At 44.5% G+C, this 19,055-nt stretch overlaps 1 protein-coding gene across 1 annotated transcript in view; it reads left to right on the forward strand.

Annotated features, from left to right (window-relative positions):
- The window catches only part of ZSWIM5 (zinc finger SWIM-type containing 5), a 148,931-nt gene that overhangs the window by 124,766 nt on the left and 5,110 nt on the right, over window positions 1-19,055 (forward strand). The window contains exons 7-11 of the mRNA XM_070745770.1: window positions 3,941-4,087; window positions 5,073-5,210; window positions 7,681-7,941; window positions 13,689-13,824; window positions 16,570-16,724. Coding sequence (XP_070601871.1) covers window positions 3,941-4,087; window positions 5,073-5,210; window positions 7,681-7,941; window positions 13,689-13,824; window positions 16,570-16,724 — 837 coding nt within the window. The remainder of the gene's footprint in view (window positions 1-3,940; window positions 4,088-5,072; window positions 5,211-7,680; window positions 7,942-13,688; window positions 13,825-16,569; window positions 16,725-19,055) is intronic.

A 19,055-nucleotide genomic window follows, 5' to 3' on the forward strand; every position in this document is an offset into this window, starting at 1 on the left:
GAACTGCTTTATTATTGCTCTTAACAACTTAACAAAATGAAGAAACTTTTTAAAATAATTTTTTGATCTGAAGAGGCCCAGTGCTATTGTATCTTCTTTTAAATAATAAAGAATAATGTATGCTTCCAGAAAGCCACATCAATTTAAAGATCTGTAAAAATATAATCTGAAATGTAACAGTATCCTATTTTAGTATTAAGATAAGGCAGCTGAGTTAAACCCTGACTTAGTCATGTTTGGAATAGATCTATTTAAATAATTGGGATGAGTTAGTGTAATTACATTTAAAAGACCTTTCTGACATTAATATACTGCCATAACATAAAGTTATTTAATTCTTTGCTGCCGCACGAATCCCAGCAACCAGTTAGGTCCCACAGAGTGGGCCTTCTCCGGGTCCTGTCAACTAAACAGTGTCGTTTGGCAGGACCCAGGGGAAGAGCCTTCTCTGTGGCAGCCCCGGCCCTCTGGAACCAACTCCCCCCAGAGATTAGAATAGCCCCACCCTCCTTGCCTTTCGTAAGCTCCTTAAAACCCACCTCTGCCGTCAGGCTTGGGAGAACTGAGATATTCTTTCCCTCTAGGCTTCTACAATTTATGTATGATATGTTTGTATGTATGATTGGTTTTATAATAAGGTTTTTAGCTGTTTTAGTATTGGATTGTCGCATGTTGTTTTTACCACTGTTGTTAGCCGCCCCGAGTCTACGGAGAGGGGCGGCATACAAATCCAATAAATAATAATAATAATATTTTTTATGGGTCAGGCCCCCCTGCACAGAAATACACAGCAAACAGTATACTGTATATCATCTGTGCTGTTTGCTGTTTGGCAAACTGCTGGGAGGCAAAGACCTTTTTCCCTGTTTTCTTCCCACAAAACTAGGGTGCATCTTATACAGTACTCTGAAAAATATGGAAAATGAAAGGGATTAAAACTGAAACCTGTAGCCAAACACTGAAGTTGCTAATGATTGTACTGTAATGGGCTTTTCATCTAGATCAATGAAGTTTACCGTGCTAAATTAATCCAATATTATAATATAATAGATCCACCTCTTTACAGCTTCATTAGGAAAATAAGACCTGTGTAGCACAGAATATAGAAATTCAGGGTTATAACAGCCAGTGCATGGGACCTCAGTCAGGTGACAAAAGTTTTTAGCCATCTCTGCACCTTCCTTCTCCTCCTCAATCCTTATTTGGATAGATCATTTGAATTTGCCAAAGGCATAAATGAAATGCATGGTCCAATTCCTTCTTTTACTTGGAGCTCCTCCTGGAGGAAATTGGGAGCATTGAGGATTGGTTTTTTTATTTGCCAGCAAGGTCTGAATGATATAGTTTTTTAAAAGGCGTGCATATTGCACTTAGAATGAACAAACGTTTTTGAAAGGGACTCAAGTATTTTCTTCAGGAGCATTAAAAATGTGGAGCAAATCAGCTGAGGGTTTGGAGGAAGGCAGGGAAAAGAGATGTAGCTATCATAAAAAATTCTGAAATTTATTTATTTATTTATTTTTATTTATTTATTTTGTCCAATGCACAATGAGGGTTTTAGTGGGTATATATCAATATGCACATAGTAAAATACATGATGAAGGTTATAGAGGAGATACTCATATTAAAATATATCTAAGAAAGAATAGAAAAGAAGATATAGGAATAGAACATATCAATGAAAGAATAGAAGAAGAGATATAGGAATAGAAGAAAGGTATAGGAGATATAGGAGAGCAATAGGACAGGGGACGGAAGGCACTCTAGTGCACTTGTACTTGCCCCTTACTGACCTCTTAGGAATCTGGATAGGTCAACCGTAGATAATCTAAGGGTAAAGTGTTGGGGGTTTGCCTTAACAAAAAAGTTTTCTCACAGATTGTTTCACAAAACCCTTGTTTTATGTTGTGTGAGTCTTATATTGTAATTAAAACTAATAAAAATTAATATTAAAAAACAGATTGTCCACTCCTGTGACTTTCTGTCTGGATTCTCCACGACGGAGACATTTAAGAGAGGAAGAAGTTCTTTGCACCTTTCAAGCCTGTATCATCTACGCCAGTGTTTCCCAACCTTGGCAACTTGGAGATATCTGGACTTCAACTCCCAGAATTCCCCAGCCAGCATTCGCTGGCTGGGGAATTCTGGGAGTTGAAGTCCAAATATCTTCAAGTTGCCAAAGTTGGGAAACACTGATCTACGCTTCTCCAAGTCGCTGTGACTTTGGGGCAGAGGTGTGTGTGTGGGGGGGGGGGGGAAACAATCATCAAGAACAGATGAATTTATTTATTTTATTTATTTTTGCGATTTATAAGCCGCCCAACTCCTTCCAGATTCTGGGTGGCATACAATAATAAAAATATATAAAAACAATTTAAAAACCCTTAATAGTAAAATATTCATCCATTCAACCAGGGCTAGATGGTGTGGTTCACTGGCCCCAGGCCTGCCAGCAGAGCCATGTTTTCATGGCCTTTCGGAAGGCCAGGAGGGTGGAAATCATGTGGATCTCCAGGGGAAGTTGGTTCCAGAGAGCCAGAGCCACCACAGAGAAGGCCCTCCCACGTAGCCCTGCCAGCTGACACTGTCTAGCTCAGGGATAGGCAAATTTGGCTCTTCTATGACTTGTAGACTTCAGCTCCCAGAATTCCTGAGCCAATCATGCTAACTCAGGAATTCTGGGAGTTGAAGTCCACATGTCATAGAAGAGCCAACTTTGCCTACCCCTAAGCTAGCTGATGGGACCCTGAGAAGACCAACTCTGTGATAAAAGATAGAAGACTGTATCAGGTTTCTATTTCATAAAGAGCGTTGAGTAAACAAGAGGTTGAAGGATGAAATTGTAACTGTGGCTCAGTATGAATGTGAAATGTCGTATCGTAAGACCATGGGACCAAGGGAGGTTCGAAACATACCCAGGCAACTTCCTTTTGCAATAAAATTAGAATGTTAGGAGCAAAGGTACATTTGTTCCCACATTTGCCTCCTTTTTAATATTTTCATTCAATAGAATATACTTGTCAGAATTAAGCAATATCCTGAGGTAATATCTCAATGCAGAAGGAAGGATTACAAAGAGAATGCTGAGTCATTCTGAGTTAATTAAGCATGCAGCAGCCTGATTGGGTGATAAGTATTTAAATATGTAAGAGCTTTAGTATTGCTCTCTGATTCTCTGATCTATGATGTGTGCTCTGTTCTCCATGCTCTGATCTGAAGTTCCTGCTGCTGTATTGAAGTATTGGACTGTTTGGTTCCTGTGAGTTACTGTAATTGAGATAGTTGTAGTGAGATACTAGTGAGATACTCGTGTGATGTATGTATAGTAAGATAGAATACAATTAGTAGTGTAAATAAGAAGTAAATATATTTTTGCAAGACTTCCTGCTGCTGCTGTGTTTCATTGAGGACTTCAACTCCATATCTATTAGTCTGTGGCTGGCTGCTTGAGTTGGTTAGCTTGCTTGGGCTGGCTATCTTCTGAAAGTGCAGCTCTGACAATACTATGATCAGGGGAAATAATACCTCTGGGTCTTTGGGTTATCTTTTGAAAAGAAGGAGTTGAAAAATCTGCTTCATGGATGAACATTATACCACTTTGGGTTTTATCTGGTTTTATTTTTTTAAAAAAACAAGGTTATGTTAATAGTGGTTTGGCAGATACAACAGCTCAAATAAAGTATGAAAGCTGCAAATTATATACACGCGCTATGAAAAAGACAAAGAGAAAACCAAACAAGCATCAAAAGGCCTATTTCTACATGTTAGTCATCATTAAGAGGGGGAATGCAACAGAACAGAACAGACAGATTATACTGTATAAATAAAACTTAGCTTTACATTCATAGTGTTCAGTTGAATCTTTAGCATAGACTGCCTGTATAATTCATTTGTCTCTAATTGAGGCTTAGTTGTCTTCTATCCTTACATGATGCCACAGAACATGTCCCAACTGCTTGTGCCCGGGTTGATGCCTTACGGTCCCATGGATACCCCAAGGAGGCGCTCCGGCTTACTGTGGCCATAATCAACACACTAAGACTACAACAACAGAGGCAGCTTGACGTATATAAGCACCAGAAGAAAGGTATGAATTAACTTGTGTTTGTGACTTGGTACCAATCCAACTTTCTGAATTTTTAATTTGGACTTCTTGATAACATTATTTTTATGCTGTTTGGAACATAGCAAATCCCTGGGTTGCCACCCTGATCTTTCCAAACAAATTTTAGCCATAGAGCAATTATTTTTGCAACGATCTTTTTAAAAAAATTAGTGTCCATTTAAAAGTTGGTGTTGCCTATATAAAGGATACATAAGTGACTGCTGTTGGACAGAGTTGGCCATTGGTCTTTTTGTAAACCCAGAATGCATGGAATTTACAATACAGTGGTACCTCTATCTAAGAATGCCTCTACTTGCGAACTTTTCTAGATACGAACCGGGTGTTCAGTATTTTTTTGCCTCTTCTCAAGAACCATTTTCCACTTACAAACCTGAGCCTCCGAAACTGTAGCCAGAAAAGGCAGGGACAAGCCTCTATGGGGTCTCTCTAGGAATCTCCTGGGAGGAAACAGGGCCGGAAAAAGTGGGGAGAAACCTCCATGGGGCTTCTCTAGTAATCTCCTGGGAGGAAACAGGGCTAGAAAAGGCAGAGAGAAGCCTCCATGAGGCCTCTCTAGGAATCTCCTGGGAGGAAACCGGGCCTCCACCCTCCCTGGGGTTTCCCCAATTGCACGCATTATTTGCTTTTACATTGATTCCTATGGGAAAAATTGCTTCTTCTTGCAAACTTTTCTACTTAACAACCTGGTCACAGAACGAATTAAGTTCGTAAGTAGAGGTACCACTGTACTTCAAAAATTGATGCCACAACTGGGCACAACCTTGTTGGAACAACCTTGTCACAATGGAGGAACGGAGAATAAATACAACGAATTGAAAGGAATCCCTATTATCTATCACAGGATTTCTGGGATAGTTTTGACTATTGTGGTTTGGAAGATGACGCCAAACAGGATGCCCCGCGTGACCTTATTCTGGGATTTTTCTTGTTTTGTGCTGTCCTCTAGAACTATTGCAGAGAGGAGCAACCACCATCACAAACCTGGAAAGCTGGGTAGGACATCCTCTCAATCCGATCGGCTGCTTATTTCTCACTTTGACAGAAGCATGTAGAATAGAGGATGAAAACAGCCTTGATGTTTCAGGTATGAGAATGAGAACATCAGATTGCAAACTTTGAATTCAAACCCGGTTCTGTTCTTTTTTCTCTGTGTTCATCTTGGAGACATCCACATATTCCTGTTGTTATTAAATGCCTGTGTGTGTGTGTGTGTGTGTGTGTGTGTGTAAAAGCTGTATGTATATAAATAAATGTGAAAAGCCCAGCTCACAATTTTCAATGGGAATAGTCTTGTGAGAGAAGAGTTTCAGGGGTCCCCAAACTTGGCTGGCTGGAGAATTGCTGGGAATTGAAGTCCACAAGTCTTAAAGTTGCCAAGTTTGAAGACCTCTGCCTTAGACTTTTGTCGTGTAGCCCTTTAACTCTAGCTAATAATACGGCATCTTTGATGTTTATTTATTTATTTATTTGTTGGATTTGTATGACGCCCCTCCCCGTGGACTCGGGGCGGCTAACAACAGTGATAAAAACAATATGTAGCAATCCAATAATAAAACAACTAAAAAACCCTTATTATAAAAACCAGACATACATACTGACTTACCATGCATAAACTGTAGAGGCCCAGGAGGAAAGAATATCTCCGTTCCCCCATGCCTGATGGCAGAGGTGGGTTTTAAGGAGCTTACGAAAGGCGAGGAGGGTGGGGGCAATTCTGATCTCTGGGGGGGAGTTGGTTCCAGAGGGCCGGGGCCGCCACAGAGAAGGCTCTTTCCCTGGGTCCCGCCAAACGACATTGTTTAGTTGACGGGACCCGGAGAAGGCCCACTCTGTGGGACCTAATCGGTCGCTGGGATTCGTGCGGCAGAAAGCGGTCCCAGAGATGTTTTGCTCTTTGGCATCTGCGCTTGGCATGGCTGACTTCTGCCAAGCACACGATATTCCTCAGGAATTGATATCTAATGAAGTTCTTTGTGTGAAAAAATGCAAAAAAAATCCGTTCCAGAAAACATCCCAAGCTACTAGCAGAGTAAGCAGTGTTTCGCTCTTTTAATTTGTTCATAGTCCAAAGATTTGTGTAATGCTCCTTATGATCCCTATGCAGTGTACTTGAGGAGGTAGTGGGATGGAATTAATGGAGCTGTGTAGCACAGCACAGCTGCACCAGTGTAACTGAGCACATGATCTGCAGCAAAAACAACCACTGTGTTTTGCTGTGAGTGGGTAGTTTGGATCAATATCATTAATAGAGCCAACCTGATTGTGTTTCTTGGAAGGCATGAGAAGAAATTTATTTTATTTATTTACTTATTATTTATTAGATTTGTATGCCGCCCCTGTCCAAAGACTCGGGGTGGCTCACAACAACAATAACAGTACAAATCCAAAATTAAAACAATTTAAAACCCATTAATATAAAAACATTCATACATCTCATACAAACCATAAATAAAGCGGAAACGGCCCAAGGGAATCAATTCCCCCAGAGGTGAGTTTTAAGGACTTTGTGAAAGGCTAGGAGGGTGGGGACAGTCCTAATCTCCGGGGGGAGTTGATTCCAGAGGGTCGGGGCCGCCACAGAGAAGGCTCTTCCCCTGGGTCCCGCCAGACGACATTGTTTCGTCGATGGGACCCGGAAGGGCCAACTCTGTGGGGCCTAACCGGTCGCTGGGATTCGTGTGGCAGAAGGCGGTCCTGCCCAGAGATATTCTGGTCCGATGCCATGTAGGGATACGGTATTATAACTTATAACTATTATAAATTATAACTACGGTATACCAGTTGCGGCCCTATCTGGACTGGGAGTCACTGCTCACAGTCACTCACGCCCTCATCACCTCGAGGCTCGACTACTGTAACGCTCTCTACATAGGGCTACCTTTGAAAAGTGTTCGGAAACTCCAGATCGTGCAGAATGCAGCTGCGAGAGCAATCATGGGCTTTCCCAAAAATGCCCATGTTACACCAACACTCCGCAGTCTGCATTGGTTGCCGATCAGTTTCCGGTCACAATTCAATTCAAAGTGTTGGTTATGACCTATAAAGCCCTTCATGGTACCGGACCAGATTATCTCCGGGACCGCCTTCTGCCGCACGAATCCCAGCGACCGATTAGGTCCCACAGAGTGGGCCTTCTCTAGGTCCCGTCAACTAAACAATGTTGTTTGGTGGGACCCAGGGGAAGAGCCTTCTCTGTGGCGGCCCCGGCCCTCTGGAACTAACTCCCCCCAGAGATCAGAATTGCCCCCACCCTCCTCGCCTTTCGTAAGCTCCTTAAAACCCACCTCTGCCGTCAGGCATGGGGGAACTGAGATATTCTTTCCCCCTGGGCCTCTAAAGTTTATGCATGGTATGTCTGTATGTATGTCTGGTTTTTATAATAAGGGGTTTTTAGTTGTTTTATTATTGGATTGCTACATATTGTTTTTATCACTGTTGTTAGCTGCCCCGAGTCTACAGAGAGGGGCGGCATATAAATCCAATAACTAACTAACTAACTAAATAAATATGGAGTCGGATCCACCTGTCCTCTTAATTCTTTTCTTGGCCATCAGATGCTGGTGAGTCAAAGCCTCCAGCGTATCAGCATGTACCTGTGACCAACAATTGCCCCGAGAATGGAGAATCCTACCTATCTCTGGCTTTGGAAGTGGCACTGATGGGGATGGGGCAGCAACGGGTGATGCCAGAAGGTCTTTATGCGCAAGACAAAGTGTGGCGTAACGAAGAACAGATTATTGCCTGCCTGCAAGAGTTGGAGCTGGATGCTGTATTGGTGCAGACCCTACGCAAGCAGTGCATTCTGCTTCTGGAAGGTGAGAGGACTGAGATGCTGCTGCCAATCACTCATGAGAGACAAAGCTGTGTCTACAATCCAGGAAAAAATATTATTTAGATTCTCTCTAGTAAATTCCATATCGGAAATCCGGTCAATATCCTTGGTCACAATAGCATATGCCAATGAGATAATGATATCAAAATACTTTTGGATAGAAGAATTTGATAGTGATATGTATTGGAAAAAAAGTTGGGAGTATCAGGATTAGATAAAGCAGATAAATCTCTAGCATGAGTCAAGGTGGCACAGTGGGTAGAGTGCAGAACTGCAGGCCACTAAAGCTGACTGGTAGATTTGCAGGTCAGTGGTTCAAATCTCATCACCGGCTCAAGGCTGACTTAGCCTTCCATCCTTCCGAGGTGGGTAAAATGAGGACCCAGATTGTGGGGTAAATAGGCTGGCTCTGTTTAAAAAAAGTGATATTGCTAACATGTTGTAAGCTGCCCTGAGTCTAAGGAGAAGGGCACCATTAAAAAAAAAAATCAATCAAATAAATACATAAGTACAGTAATACCTCATGATACGAACTTAATTGGTGCAAGGAGGAGGTTCGTAAGATGAAAGGTTCGTAAGACGAAACATTGTTTCCCATAGGAAACAATGTAAAGTCAATTAATCCGTGCAACAGCAAAAAAACCCCCGCAAAAAAACGCTGCCGCCCGGCTGTCACCTTTTAAAACAGCCGGGGGGGGGCGCTTCCCAGCAGCCTCCCGAACCTGGAAGTTTGGCAAAATTTCAGGGTTCGGGAGGCTGCTGGGAAGCCCCGCAGCCCGGCTGTCACCTTTTAAAACAGCCGGGAGGCTTCCCAGCAGCCTCCTGAACCCCAATGCCAAACCCTCCACGCACTTCACCCTGAATGCCTCCTGGCTCAAGCCCGCCTTTGGGTTATCAGCTGGGGGTGGGGAGCAGGAGGACCTTCCTAACTCCCTCCTCCCCGAGCCGAAAACCCAAAGGCGGTCTGCTACCGCCCGCCTGAGCCAGGAGGCATTCAGGGCATGGAGGAATGAGAAGCTCAAACGCCGGTGGCTTCAGCTTCCCATTCCTCCATGCATTTCGCCCTGAATGCCTCCTGGCCGCCTGGCAGAGCGCTCGCAGCCAGCGGGCGGCGGCGGCGGCGGTGGGTAGGGGGGACAAAAGGCAGGCCAGTGCCCGGCTCCTGCCTCTCCAGAGCCGCCTACCGAGTGGAGCGATCTTCTGCTGGCCACAGGCGAAGGGCGGGGAAGCCTCTTGCACCAGCTGCTACAGCCGCTGGCTTCCCCGCCCTTTGCCGGCAGAAGATCGCTCCGCACGGTCGGCGGCTGCCCAGAATCGTTACCCCTCCCCCGTTCGGATCTCCCCCCCTTCCCGCCCGGGGGGCTGGGATGGGGGGGAAAAAGAGAAAGAAGGCGGCGCTCCCCGCCCGGCCACGATGGTCCCTTCCTTACGGCTCATGTTGGCTGACGGGGAAGGGGCAGCGAAGTCGGTGCCGAGGCACCCTAAGCCCACCGGTGACCGCCAAAGGGTTGGCGAAGGGAGGGTGCTGCGGCGATCCGACCAAGCCTATGGACGCGCCTCCCGCTGCTCTGCCCAATCGCAAAGCCAAAGGAGGCACGGGAGGCGGTGAATGTCATGTCCTCTGGCCAGTCAAGCGAGGCAAGGCGGGGAATGTTGGGGGAGTGAAGAAAATTTAAACAGATTACGAAAAGCTCGGTGGTGGATGGCATTCCTTCCAGGAAAATGCCCAGCCCAGCCCCCGTGGAGGCGTTTTCCTAAAAGGAGTGCAATCACCACCACCGAGCTTTTCGTAATCTCTTTCAATTTTCTTCACTCCCCCAACATTCCCCGCCTTGCCTCGCTTGACTGGCCAGAGGACATGACATTCACCGCCTCCCGTGCCTCCTTTGGCTTTGCGATTGGGCAGAGCGGCGGGAGGCGCGTCCAATCGCAAAGCCAAAGGAGGCACGGGAGGCGGTGAATGTCATGTCCTCTGGCCAGTCAAGCGAGGCAAGGTGGGGAATGTTGGGGGGGGGAGTGAAGGAAATTTAAACAGATTACGAAAAGCTCGGTGGTGGATGGCATTCCTTCCAGGAAAACGCCTCCGGGGGGGGGCTGGGCTGGGCATTTTCCTTGGCGATCTTCCCTTGGCTTCCCTGGCCGCCTGGCGCTGCGATCTTCCGATGTTCCCTTGGCTTCCTTGGCCGCTTCCCTGGCCACTTCCCTGGCCGCCTGGCGCTGCGATCTTCCGATGTTCCCTTGGCTTCCTTGGCCGCTTCCCTGGCCACTTCCCTGGCCGCCTGGCGCTGCGATCTTCTGATCGCAGCACCAGGCGGCCAGGGAAGCCAGGGAAGATCAGAAGATCGCCAAGGGAAGATTGGAAGATCGCAGCGCCAGGCGGCCAGGGAAGCGGCCAGGGAAGCCAAGGCGGCCAGGGAAGCGAAGCCGGGAGCAGCGGCAATGCTGCTCCGGTTGCCTGGTCCTCTCCTGCCTCCCACGCTGTTGTTCCCCGCTGCGTCAGGCGCCGCCAGCCCCGAGTCAGACGCACCCTCGCTGCCGCGCCCAGCCGCTGCCCGCCCCGTCCTAGCCAGAGCCTGAGCCGGCCCGCTCGGTCGCGCCTCCTCGCCCGCGGCCCGCCCACCCGCCCAGGATGCAGACCTGCTGCCTCTCCCGTGCCCGCCGCCAGCCTGATCCTGTGCCTCCTGCTTTCCCCCCCCAGCCAAAAATACAAAGGCGGTCTGCCGCCGCCCGCGGAGCAATGGGAAACTGAAGCTGCTGGCGGTTTCAGACTCCCTTTGCTCCACGCTGCTCCGCCCTGCCTGTCATGCGATGGCAGACCGTCTTTGTGTTTTTCGCTGAGGGGGGGAGCAGGAGGACCTTCCTGACTCCCTCCCCCAGCGTCGGACCTCCTGCCCTCCCTCCCAGCCAAAAACCCAAAGCGGCCTCCTGAACGTTTTCCGTCTTACGTACCTGCCGCTGCCGCCGAGAAGCCCCGCAGCCCGGCTGTCACATTTTAAAACAGCCGGGTGGCTTCCCAGCAGCCTCTCCAAGCCGAACGCCAAACCCGAACTTCCGGGTTTGGCTCCGGGAGGCAACTGGGAAGCCCCCTGGCTGTTTTAAAAGGTGACAGCCGGGCTGCGGGGCTTCCCAGCAGCCTCCGGAATGCCAAACCCGGAAGTTCGGGTTTGCCGTTCGTAACACGAAAAAAGTTCGTAAGAAGAGGCAAAATTTTTCTGAACCCCGGGTTCGTATCTCGGGTTGTTCGTAAGACGAGGGGTTCGTATCTTGAGGTACCACTGTACATTTTAGGAAGAGAATTGTGTTAGTCTTTGATTGTAGAAGATGCAGGAGGAGACCCGAAAGAATTAGATTAGATTTAGATTAAGATTAGATTTATTGGATATATATGCCGCCCCTCTCCGCAGACTGGGGCGGCTCACAGCAATGGTAAAAAACAGTACATAGTAACAAATCTAACAGATCTAGCCAGTTTTATTGAGAGACACAAAATTTTGTGACTTGCAACTCACTTCATTAGATGCACAGAATGGCTAGATTTTTGTAGATAGAATTGGAATGAGGGGAGCAGGATGGAAGGAACAGAGTGGTGGTGCAGCTTCCACATGAAACAGATTGAAGAACTTCTTAATTAGCAATAGTAATGTGTTCGAAAATCATTGTGTTTGATGAGGCGTTCTGAGATTGCCTTTGCTCGATGGCGCTGTTAATAGTCCAGCTTTGCTAAAAGAGACCTTGTACGATCTACAGTGATGTATCCAGACAAGTTGCAATGTTCTGATACAGTGGTACCTCTACTTAAGAATGCCTCTACTTACAAACTTTTCTAGATAAGAACCAGATGTTCAAGATTTTTTTGCCTCTTCTCAGGAACTGTTTTCCACTTACAAACCCGAGCCTCTGAAACTGTAACTGGAAAAGGCGGGGAGAAGCCTCCATGGCAGTGTTTCCCAACCTTGGCAACTTGAAGATATTTGGACTTCAACTCCCAGAATTCCCCAGCCAGCGAATGCTGCCTGGGGAATTATGGGAGTTGAAGTCCAAATATCTTCAAGTTGCCAAGGTTGGGAAACACTGCTCCATGGGGCCTCTCTAGGAATCTCCTAGGAGGAAACAGGGCCTCCACCCTCCCTGTGGTTTCCCCAATCGCACACATTATTTGCTTTTACATTGATTCCTATGGGAAAAATTGCTTCTTCTTACAAACCTTTCTACTTAAGAACCTGATCATGGAGCGAATTAAGTTCTTAAGTAGAGGTGCCATTGTATTATTTTGTCTTTGTTTTGAGTCTTGATATTAAATTTGTGTCCATGTATTATTTTGCACAAAGTTTGTCCCATTTGAACTACATAGCATTCAGAATGGCATTGCTAGTAGATGATGGTACATACGTAGCGTATCACTTGGGAGGAAAAGCATATGAAAGGACTCTGATCTTTTGCATGTACTTATTGGGGCCTGTGACAGTGCTGTTGGCATAGATATAATGGCAAAGTAGACCTCTTGGATTATTGCATGGACTGGTTCCCATGTTATCGCCTTGTTGAATGTGAGAATCCGATTCAGGTTGATTGACTGACTGCATGCAAGTGTAAGCCCGGCATTCACTGCTTGAGAAAATCCAGTATCATTGCCCAGAATAAGCTGTAGATTATTAATAACACATTTGAGTGGTTTGAGCCATGAGCTGTAGGCGACAGCCAGTAGTGTTCTATTGTTCTATTTCTGTGGCCTGTCTTTTAATATGTCCTCCCTGGGAATCGATCTGGCTCTATTGATTTGTTTATGGATCTTGTTCACTGAGTAGTTTAGATCCTGCATTTCTGAGCATTAGAGGGACTACACAAATACTTTCTTTAATGTGAATTTTTTATGTATTCATTGCGTTTTTCATTCCCGCTGCTTCAAGGAAGACTTCGAATTTCCCTAAGTAATTGTCCCAGGTTGACTTTTCACGGTCGAAAGGGTCAGCTACTCGTCCGATGGGTAGGTTGTCCATGTTGAAAGGCACATAGGTTCGACCTTTCTTCGTCGCCAGTGTCAGCTTCTTTAAAATGCTTTTATTCTGGGTAATAAAGCATATCGTTGAACTAGTGACTTCATCTCTCGGCGCCACTGACTGAAACAGTGTCAGCTTGCCGCTTTTATACTTTCACTTTCCGGCTTAAATGCAACTGTTACCAACTTAAATTTTCCCGGTCAACTTTTGACCCAATCATATTCAACTTGTCTGGTTCCACTATTTACATTACTCTATACATATTCAACACCGTTTATTTGCCCTTTGCAGTGATTACTGTAGCTTATATCTAAAGTTTTGTATTCGTACCATTATTGTAGGCTGAGAAAAAAAAAAGTGGTGCATTACTTTCTGGGCGACCATCGTATGTGTGCCATTTTGAGCTTTTGATGAAAAGATAAGACATAAATCTGATAAACAGGCTTGATTGAAGTAGAGAAACATAGAAACATAGAAGACTGACGGCAGAAAAAGACCTCATGGTCCATTCAGTCTGCCCTTATACTATTTCCTGTATTTTATCTTACAATGGATATATGTTTATCCCAGGCATGTTTAAATTCAATTACTGTGGATTTACCAACCATGTCTGCTGGAAGTTTGTTCCAAGGATCTACTACTCTTTCAGTGAAATAATATTTTCTCATGTTGCTTTTGATCTTTCCTCCAACTAACTTCAGAAGCAAACTGATGTGCTTCTGCTCTTGCCTAGGTGGTCCCTTTAGTGGCCTTGGTGAAGTCATCCACCGGGAAAGTGTACCTATGCACACTTTTGCGAAGTACCTCTTTTCTGCCTTACTGCCCCATGATGCTGATCTGGCCTACAAGCTGGCATTGCGCTCCATGAGGTTGGTACACTCTTTTTTTACCACCTTTGTTAAAAAAATCAAGTGAAAACAAGAGCGATAGAAAGATTTCTCTCCCCACCTTCCAAGCCTGGCATTTCTTACATTCTTTTCAACTTTCTCCAATATCAAAAGTCTTGCAGCATTTTTAATAGATTTTTAAAGCAAGCGTGTTCATATATGTTCATTCTTTTTTTTAAGGATGTGAAAATAGAGTTCCCGATGAACAAACACGGTTGATCAATTTCATTGATAAATACAATTCTCTAGGGAATGATATTTGAATTTACATTTTATTTGAATTTGAATTTAGGATTTTATTCAAATGGAATGTAGAAATTCTAGTGGCTCCATGCTTGTAAGAAACAGTGGTAGAACATGGCTGCTGTCATATGCCCATATTAGAGAATATAAAATTCAAGAGCTTAACAGGAAATCCTCACTTATTGGCCACAGTTGTGACTGGCAACTCTGTCACTAAATGCTACAGCAAAAACTTATGTGTATGCACCAGGTCTATATCACCGCCAGTTCCATCATTTAATTTCCACCATTAAAGTCACTGCCCTTGTTAAGGAAAATAATATAGTAGAGCAGAACAGAATAGAATTTTATTGGCCAAGTGTGATTGGATACACAAGGAATTTATCTTGGCGCATATGCTCTCAGTGTACATAAAAGAAAAGTTAATCAAGAATCATAAGATACGATCATTACAAGGATGCTGTAACAACCATAAATTTGAGGTTTGCTATAAAAAAACCCCCAGGGTTGATGATCACATGTGCTGTTCTCATAATGCTTTAGAAAGCCTCCAGAGAAGCCTGTGTCTCACTTTACTGCTGTGCTTCTCAATTATTTTCTGTTACGCCCCCTTCCCCTCCACCCCAGAAGAAGTAAACTCCGATCTGGGCCCCAATGGAATTTTAGTGTTAATAATTATTTTGCTTATTATAAGCTGCAAGTAAATTATTGGCTGGGGAAGGCTGCTCTACCCACTCACCTGGAAGTAAATCATAGTGAACTCAGTGGAGCCAGTTTTCAGTTAGGCAGGCATAGGCTATCATGGCTAGGGTCCTCTTTTGGCACAAAGCCAGGCCAGCTTAATCAAGCCGATGTTTGGGGGTCGCCAGCCTGGCCCAGAAGCACTGCCTCTGCTGGGCGCTCACAGTGAATGGTGTGGAAGGAGGCTTTAGGGTGCCGTTTGAAACGTTTGTCTAGCTACACAGGATGCTCCCCTTCGTACAGGAGCAGGTCCGCCATACCGTTCATGGTTACCGCGGCATCCAAGAACAAGAACCCACGTAGCCCCTTACATCCCGCTGGCCGCCTTCTATTCTGGCCTCCAAGAGGGTGCATGTGTAATTTCTTGCTGTATATCTTATGCACTTTAGAGCTATCCGTTCACATATTTATATAGATAGATAGTCCTCAAATTATGTTGATAATTGGGAGTGGAATTTACGTTGCTAAACAATGTTGCTAAACAATGTGGAACTGGGAAAACACTCTCCGTCCTGGGGAATCGATCAAGAGGGAATTGACCCCTCGTGTTCTCCGGGGTCACACATGCCCCCCCTTGCATCGCTCTGCACTCCCTCCAGGGAGTGAGAACCACTGCTCTACTGAGTCATGGGGCTGGGAAGGATGAAGATGGGAAGGATTTGAATTGAGGTGGGTCCTCCTCTAACAGCCAGTGGGATTTGGTTAACAATGGCAACAGAGACCGCTGAGATTGCTGTCGTTAAATGATGCGGTCACATTATATCGTACTTTATGACCACATTGTTTATCAACGGAAATTCCACTCTCAATTATCAGCATAATTTGAGGACTATCTACCCTGTTTCCCCAAAAATAAGATGTACCCCGAAAGTAAGGCATGTCAGAGGTTTTGCAGAATTTGCTAATATAAGGCATCCCCCCAAAAATAAGGCGTAGTCAAGTTTACATACGGTACGGTGGAAAAACATACGGTACCATTCAAAGCTGTTCATAGCGGTACCGTAATAATGTGGCGTCCCCTGCTGGCCCCTTCCATCGCTTTGTACCGTCCAGTACAGCAGACACAGTCTGCTGCTGTCTCACCGCCATTACAGTCTCCACTACAGTGCGTAGACTGTAGTTCCTCTGGTGGCCGGAAGCTGCAATAGCGGGAGTATACTGTTGTACCATATAAGTGCCGTCGTTTGTGTGTGTGGGTGCCATACTGACAGGTACCGTACCGTAATCAGTGTACCGTACGGTACACTTTCTTTGGGGGTGTCAGCTTTTCTGCCTGTGAATTTGTCTTATTTGAGAAATATAAGGCACCCCCCGAAAATAAGACGTAGCACAACTTTTGGAGCAAAAATTAATATAAGACAGTGTCTTATTTTCGGGGAAACACGGTATATAAATATGTGGACAAATAGCTCTAAAGTGCATAAGATATCCAGCAAGAAATTACACATGCACCCCCTTGAACTACATAACTGCAGGGCAAATCAGGTTTCAACCATAAAAAATGTGCATGTCTAAAGTTTTACTTTTCTTTACCAGTATTTAAATACCTTCTTAGTTCTCCTGTGGCTTTTCCAATTTGTTCAAGACTAATTTATAACCATATGCTGCTGAAAGCCTTGGAAAGCTTTCCCAGGTCATTCTCCCCCAGCATGCCACAAGAAGACAATACAGAGAATGTTTAATATGATTTTAAAAAGTAAGTATCCTTCTATTGACCTAATGTTGTGGCTTTGTTCGTCCTAGGCTGCCTGTTTTGGAGACTTCTCCCTCAGGTGATGTCACACATCCTCACCACATTGTTTCAGTGGTCCATAGCAGGTATCCCCGTTGGTTTACTTTGGGACACTTGGAATCACAACAGTGTGAACTTGCTTCCACTATGCTGACAGCAGCCAAAGGTGAGTGAATATGTATATCTGTACTAGAGATCCATGTGAAATATTCACCAGCTGCTCTTCAAATGAAATGTAATAGTAAGTCAATTTGTACATGTCGATACATGTCAACAGCAGCAACACAAGAGCACGTAATAGTTACAAACTAAATGCAAATCGCTCCAAACTAGACTGCAGAAAATACGAACAGAGTGGTCAATGACTGGACTTCACTACCAAACTCTGTTGTTTCTTCCCCCAATCCCAAAATTTTCAACCTTACACTATCTACAATCAATCTCTCCCCTTTTCTACCGTCCCAGTCCTACTTTCTTTTTATCCTTTCTATCTCTACTTTATACTTATGTTAACACATACTATAATGCTATACAGTGGTACCTCATGATACGAAGCCCTCATCTTACAAACAACCCGAGATATGAACCCGGGGTTCGGAAATTTTTTGCCTCTTCTTACGAACTTTTTCCTTCTTACGAACCCGCTGCTGCCGCCGCCGAAAAGCCCTGCCGCCCGGCTGTTGCTTTTTGAAACAGACGGGGGGCTTCTCAGCATCCTTCTGAACCCGAACGCCAAACCCGAACTTCCGGGTTCAGCGTTCAGGAGGCCGCCGAGAAGCCCCCCGGCTGTTTCAAAAGACGACAGCCGGGCGGCGGGGCTTCTCGGCGGCCTCCCGAACGCCGAACCCGTAAGTTCGGGTTTGGCGTTTGGATTCAGGAGGACGCTGAGAAGCCCCCCGGTTGTTTCAAAAGGTGACAGCCGGGCGGCGGCGGTTTTTTTTGCGTTTTTTTTTTTCGTTGCATGGATTAATTGATTTTACTTGTACTTTATTAATTGAACTTTTCGTCTTACGAACCTCCCCCGGGAACCAATTAGGTTCATAAGTCGAGGTATTACTGTACTTGTTTGATAAAATAAATAAATAAATAAATAAATAAATAAATAAATAAATAAATAAATAAATAAATAAAATGTCAGGCAGGCATTGATGACTACTAGAATAGTAGATACATTCATTTCATTCAAAACAAAGAATTATGGAAGATACTTTCTGAGCAAATTGTTGGATACAGCAGTTGTTTCACTTTCCAAGAATTTCTGCAATCTAGACAAGAATGTTCTGACACCAAGACATTTTTGATGCCCAAGAAATGTGCCATCTTTATGATTAGTACCAGCAAACTGCAGACTATTTCCTACTGGGCTGTATGGAAGAGGGAAACTGCTGGACCAGATAATTCTTCCTTACTTTATCAACAAAGAGAAATTACATTTATTAATGTGAGCTCACCTATCTATATTAGGAGGGATTCTTACCTGGTGGGACTCCCAGAAATCCATAACTCCCCAAAAGCAAGTTAAGTCACTCATAGGATGCCCATCTCATATATTGTAGTGCAAGTGTGGTTCTATGATGCTTGTAGGAGAGTTGCTAATATTGGAATGATGCGTTAGTGGGACAAACTCCTTCTGTGTGACTCATATAATTGCTTCCTTTTGTGTCCCCTTTTTTTCCCTTAGTTACTATTGAGGAAAGCTTTGAGATGCTATCTTTGATTTGATTTCTGTATAAGAACTGTAGATCTAATAGGATCCCCACTTAACGTTTCTGACCCTCTTCCTGAACTGTGCTTAATATTTGGCCAGATGTTATGAGAGATACAGTTCTGAAACAAACCAGAGGAAAGCATGTTCATTAGCTACAGATTTGCTGGACTATAATAGGATACAATTGCTCTTTGTCTCATTTTCCTGAGTGGTTTCTGGCTCTCGCCACTGTTTTGCTTTCTGCATGACACTCTTGACAATGTTTTATTCTCTAACTACTTTTGATAGCAGTTTTGGTTCCAACCTTATGGTGGACATTTAGCTTCTTGAGGGTGAACAAAAGGCCAGGAATTAAACTTTGGGCTTTGCAGACCAAAAGCATCTTTATGTTTCGTCCAAATAGAAAATATTTTTTTCTGCAGTTGAATTTTTTAAAAATAAGTTTTGCCTGTTAGATTTAAAAATGAAACTTTGGGGGGAATACTAGTGTTTTGACTTTTATAATGCAATCTAATGTGAGCTAGTATATATTGCTAGCATATTTTTGTCTTGTAATTTATGATTGCAGTTCAGATTGCAAATGATATACATTGGGTTACAGCCTTTTATTTCTGTGCCGTATCTAGGCTTATTTGTCTACATGGCTCTAGAAAAAGGCAAAATGCAGATTTGTCATAGAATCCCTCGGTATATTTGCTTGAGCCAAAAAAAAAGGCTAAGCGGAAAGACACCAATGGATCTGAGAAGAAATCTGTAGCTGAATATTTCAGCCCTCAACCTGATTTCTTT

This window comes from Erythrolamprus reginae, chromosome 3 (genome assembly GCF_031021105.1).
Source record: "Erythrolamprus reginae isolate rEryReg1 chromosome 3, rEryReg1.hap1, whole genome shotgun sequence".
Lineage (NCBI taxonomy): Eukaryota > Metazoa > Chordata > Lepidosauria > Squamata > Dipsadidae > Erythrolamprus > Erythrolamprus reginae.